The 6,000-nt window shown below is 36.6% G+C and overlaps 1 protein-coding gene across 1 annotated transcript in view; it reads right to left on the minus strand.

Annotated features, from left to right (window-relative positions):
- dysf (dysferlin, limb girdle muscular dystrophy 2B (autosomal recessive)) overlaps nt 1-1,715 on the minus strand; it is an 80,255-nt gene extending 78,540 nt beyond the window's left edge. Inside the window, exon 1 of the mRNA XM_054601739.1 lies at nt 1,518-1,715. Coding sequence (XP_054457714.1) covers nt 1,518-1,590 — 73 coding nt within the window. The 5' untranslated portion in view covers nt 1,591-1,715. The remainder of the gene's footprint in view (nt 1-1,517) is intronic.
- Between the last annotated feature and the right edge of the window lie 4,285 nt (nt 1,716-6,000).

Consider the following 6,000-nt stretch of genomic DNA (forward strand, 5'->3'; position numbering starts at 1 on the left):
CCAAGTCAAGTCTATGAGGAGGAAGTCCAAGTACGTTTGCTGATAATACTTAATAACAAAAAATTGTAATCCATTACTTTTTACTTGTAATGTAATGTAGTAATTTTAGACTTTAGGTATATGGATCTGAGTATTCCTTCCACCACTGCCTGCTGATGATGGCACCAGGAAACAGTTTCAGAACAAAGGCAGGAAGTCAACAGCAGAGCTCACCTCATTAAGAAGGCACTGACACTAACTCGTGGAAAGAACAAACAACAAACTCATGGAAAAACAGGCCAGGTAGCCAAGACACCTTCACTGGTGCCATTTGGCATCCCGCCATGAGTTTAACCAGATTCTTATTCTTCTGTTAAATACTGCTCGCTAGTTACAACATGTAACAACACAATGGGTCCTCCTAAATGCTGAGTATTAAGGGACAGATGTATCTTAAACAATAGACTATACAAGGCTATGACGTGCTTCAGTCGGAAGTTTACAGCTTGTCACCTAGCAAACGGGCAACCAGATTCCTTAAGCTTAGACGATGTTACCGCAAATTTGTCTCAACGCGGTTTTATTCTCTCTTGATAAAATGGAAAAATGTGCAGTGCACAAGTACCCTGCAGTGATAAAGTTTATATTTTCTTGGACAGGAAGTGAGGAGAATTCATTTTTCAACTTGACGTCACAGCAATTAAGACTTAAGACTTGAATTGGACACGAGTGCTACTCGACTTAATTGCGATTTCACTTGCAAGAAAGTCTCAGATTTTGATCTGGAACAGATACATAAGACAGCTTCAGTTAGAAAAGGTCTTATCTTACAATTTGCTCATGAAGGTGGGATTTAACTTTGCCTCAATGACCTTAAACGTGGCTTACGAACAGTCTTGACTTCGCCTTGCCTTAAAATACTAGAGACTTAAGACTTGCCCCCGAAAGCCCCCAACATTTACATTTTTTGTTGGAGGTGTCTACTAGAGAGTGATATTTCTGCAACAATTGCTACATTTCCATGCACAATAAGATTCCACTGTTATTCTGAATATGACAATATTCCATGTTTGATACGGGTCACGATAACAGCATATTCCATTTTGGTTATTTCGAATTATACCCAACGTAGCATTGTTTTAATGTGGTTTTAGGAGAGCTAGAGACAAGTATAGAGTGCATTTGGAATATGCTTCTCAACTGTGTTGTACACAAACCAACTGACAGCAATGGTCACACCACTGGAGCAAACCAACTGCAATTGGGAAAGGAGGGAAATTTAAGTTATGTATAGTGTACAGCTGTATGACATAAGTCATGGAGACTTTAAACCTTATTTATACCATGCAATGCTGCATTTAAATGGGAATATTTGTGGAAGATTCATTTTCATTAGCCATGTAAACAGCTTAGGAGGAATTTTGTCTTTTTTACAGAATAAACACAAGAAACTAAATATTTTTGTGCATCAGTAAATGAGTTTACAATGCAATCCATCATCGTCCTACCGATCCCTGAACTTCCCATGATCCTCTTACCTCTGAATGTGACACTAGCCAGAGGGTGAGAGTGTCTCAGGTTGTTGGCTCGCTGAAGAACGCAACGTAACATGGCTGAAACCTCGGCAGAGTCTTTGAAAACCTGCGAGGCTCAAGCGAGGGATTTGCTTCTGTTTAGTGACTTAGGTGATTCAGTTCACCAGGTGAGAAGGATCCAGGAAACAAGGAGACACGGTTGCTTACATGTCTCCCGGGAGTTTCAATAATGATAATGACAACCCGGAATCCAGGGCCAAAACTAACAAACAAAAGACCAACTGGTGGTAAAAAAAAAAAGAGAAAAAGTGTGAAAGAAAATAACTTCCTAGTGAAAAAAAGATCCACAACTTGGCTTCAACTCAGTCAAATAAAGTTTAAAGGCATTTTCTAAAAGATTGTCAGTAACTTAAGTCCTTGTTTGGCAAAATTAAAGTCCCAGCCACGCAAAAACATGTTGAAAAACTACTTATCCACTGATTGTTTTCCAGATACAACTACAAAATCAAAGTTCTTTTCCCCAAGGAAAGACGTGCCTCCACAAAGCCAGCTTCTTTCTCTTTCTGACTCTCTCTAACCCAGTCATGTAGTGAAAGAGGGACAGAAACCAGCCCACACCTTACATCCAGAGGAAATCTCAACATTTCCTGTTCTCCTTTCCTCTCTTGTCTCCTGGTTTGTTTTCTTATCTTGCCCACATCTTTGCCATGTACATTCTCCACCACCGCCCTCCACCTCTCTCTGTCCTCAAATCCCTGTAATCTCTGTTTGTGAAGGATTTATTTTCAATCTGGTGTTTTCAGTAAACTGTCAAAGCATCTCAAACCCCCCCAAAATAATGAATTTTAATCCCATTCTTGTGGATAAAACGAGACTGTTAAAACTTTTGTACAACCGGCCTCACAATTTATCCATCGCACACTCAACTTGGGCTTTGAATTGAAAGGCTTTTCTTTTATGTAGTTAAAATTGGGGTCTCAAAAAGTCAGAATGATCATTTAGGCCCGGTTGTCTCATTCAAGCAGACATCCGAAGTTTATTTTGAAACTGAAAGAGCTTTTATTTTGAAAAAATATCTGAATTGAAAGCTACAATATGGGCCAATGGCTTGTCCTAAAATATGTTTTATTATTTTATTAGACCTGTCACTGATCGTCTTTTGGGTCTCTGCTGTTATTTAAAATAATTAGGAATACAAAAAGTCAAAATCAGGAGCCAATGAGGAGGGGCCAAAAAGGCTGCACACAGTTCATTAACAACAACACGTGCACAATGAGAGAGCGCCACCTGCAGACCAAACCAGGACGAACACACTCATACTGTCAGAAGTGAGGTAAAAGGCTTTGAACCATTATAAAAAATGTACCTCTCTCTCTAATAAGACTTTATAAATGGTAACTAAAACATTTATATTACCAATGCAGGGTAAAGAAAAGTAAATAAATACATATGTGGATTTATTTATCCATTCATTCATTTATTTTTTTATATGGTTATGTTATCATGTCATCATATTGTCTGGGGTAGCCATGTTTGACAATCCCTTGTGCTAGTGTTCATCATTTCTATTTAGTAAGAAAGCAGTTATAAATTATTAATAATAAACATAGTTATCATTTTTTCATAATTTATTTATGAACCAAAGTTGTTAATGGATTATGGTCCAGATCCACGGCAGCGGTTTTCTGAAAGGCAAGTAGTCGAACAGTCCATTCATTCAAATTGTTATTAATGTTTTTTAACTGAGCAAATATAGCTTTTAGTCTATTAGTATTATTATAAAATATATACTATTAGTAGTTTATAAAAGGGTGCATTGTTACAAAATTATTATTGCTAATCATTAACTACCTACAAACTATTTTTCTGCCTTTAAACTTTTATTGTTTTTACAGTACAGTTTTTATTCTCAAAAACTAATCTAATAAAAATGTTGCTATTTCTTTCTATAAATGATAATCTCATAATAAAAAATGCAAAATCAATAAAAAAGTCAAAAGAAATAATATTTTTTGGAGGGGTAAGTTCCCACTGATATATGTTTGTATTTTACATTTTCATCCATAAATGTAATACATTTAATTGAGGAAAAGGCTCTTAAAGACTGCAATTTGTCAATTTTTCTAAATATACTCAGACCTGAACTCCATCACCCACAAATCCTGTAATGTTAGATCAGTACACTGCACACAACGGACACACATTTACAAAGTTCCCCAAAGGAGACAAAGGACACTAAAGAGGAAACGTTGATAAGCTGAACTTTCTTTAAAAACGGATGTATTGTTCGTCTGTTCCTGTTATTCTTCAAATCAACCAATGAGATTTTAATCCGCCAACATCTGGTCAAATCTTCCTCTTTCATCTTCTGTCATCTGAAGCTACCGTTTCCAATTATTGCCCTCCAATATTCCATTACGTAAACAACTTAAAAGTTAGGTTTCAAATCCATCTTTCTCAGCTGCACCCTTACATCAAATGGAAAGTTCTAGATAAATCTAAATTATACATATCATACTGTAATACAGCCTGCAATGTAAGGACCATATCTTTAGAAATCGTGTGATTGCAACTAGAGTTCATTAGGTTTCTACAGTTTGAAGAAAATTGATTTTCAGAAGGTTTTATCCTCGGTCTGATCTGAGCTGCAGGCTTGTTAACCAATTATCTCTGCTGTATGTATATCTCTCCCTCAGTAACCCGGCCAACAGCACATGGGAGTTACATGAATATACTTCAAGCAAATAATGTGCACTGATGCTTCATATCATATGAGCTCTGTTCATTTGATCCTGACAAAAACATGTTTACTCTTCTTAAATCGCTGGACTTTCAATGCAGTGAACAGCGGAGATGTCAAAAGTTATTTACAGAGTAGGAAAATAATAGAAAAAAACATTTATTTTAGTTTTGTTAATGTCAGTTCTGGTCTTCCCTTTAAAAATGTCTCCAAAAATAAAATTCTGTGTTTGATAAATTTGCTGATATGTGTCTAATTCTGGCTGCAAACCAGAGTTGAAATGTTTAAAGAATTTAACTTAGAATGCAACAATGTATAAACACAAAGTGATACATTTGAGGTTGAGGATTATTCGTTAGGCCTTTAATGAACGTCTGCCTAAAAAGTAAAACAGTAAACAAATGTTTTGGGGCAGAATGACGGACAAAATAAATGGACAAGACAATAAAACAACATTTAGAGGAAGAAAATTCAACTTATATAAAGCTTATTTATAATTATTTGTATTTTGAAAACAGTTCCCTTCAAATCTAATGACCATTTTAACATCTATTATCTATTATCATCCATGTAAGCGTGAAGCAGGAAGTGTGAAGAGAGCAAAAACCCACACAGTGTGTTTCGGGATGGAGGTCAAACAGAAACCCAGGAGACTGGTGTTTGTCCCCCGTGGGAAACGAGAAGTAAATGTTGATTTATATGTCACGTAACTTCCCTATTTAGGTTATGCCACTTGACCCAAACCAAAAACTTTACCTAAACCTAACTAAGCAGTTTTGTTCTTGCCAGTGTAGACCGTGAATAAAACTCTTCCCTCCATCCTTTCATTGATGAAGTGCCTTTAAAGGAACAACACAAATATTTCTAAAAACCGAGAGAAATGGCTGTCGCAGGTTTAACGACAGCGACAGGCATGACGAGGCAATTTCGGGATTTATGGTCGAGTCAGAGTAAAGGCAGCAAACTACATTAAGAAACAACTAAACAATGAACGATTTCTCCTTTAAATGTAATGAGCTCTGGGTGGAAGAAATGATGCAGCAGTTCTTTTCGAGGCAGCGTTCAGGTTCCAGAGTTCAAACTAATTAGATATCAGATATCAGCCAGAGAAGAGAGGCTGCATGTAGAGTATTCAGCTGCCCTGTGAAGCTTTTTACACTACTGGATACTCATGTTTTCAGCCTGAAATGTTCTTAGTATGTTGCAGTTATTTCAATCAGAGTTGAGCAATAAAGAGTGAAGGAAACATTGATAGAAAAAGAGGAGTCGACATGTAATAAAGATATTGGTACATTTTGTAAGCTCTAGACTTGTGAATAGAGCTTTAATGAGAGACTTATTTCCCTTTTTGTTTTGATGAAATAATCCAAGAAAAGATGTGCAGTTATTGAAATATAAAACCAAACGCAGAGGCTAGTTACGCTGCAAATTACGGGTGTATTATTGCTTACGGGAACATTATTCCACCTATACCGTGGCTATTAGTTAGTCAATGGAGTTTGATGCTAGCTTACTTCCAGCTGCATTGTTTATGCATATTACTGATTTCATATACAACCTTCAACTATTCAGAAATATCCATTCAGCTATTCATAAAATGTACTGAAATGTCCCCATCCCAATTGTACATTTTCTGTGTGTGTGTGTGTGTGTGTGTGTGTAGACACACTGCAGGCGCTGCCCTACATTACACAGGGAAACTGTTGTGCAGCAAAATAGACAAAGTGTCATGAGTTCATGACACAC

Source organism: Anoplopoma fimbria, chromosome 7, assembly GCF_027596085.1.
Source record: "Anoplopoma fimbria isolate UVic2021 breed Golden Eagle Sablefish chromosome 7, Afim_UVic_2022, whole genome shotgun sequence".
Classification (NCBI taxonomy): Eukaryota; Metazoa; Chordata; class Actinopteri; order Perciformes; family Anoplopomatidae; genus Anoplopoma; species Anoplopoma fimbria.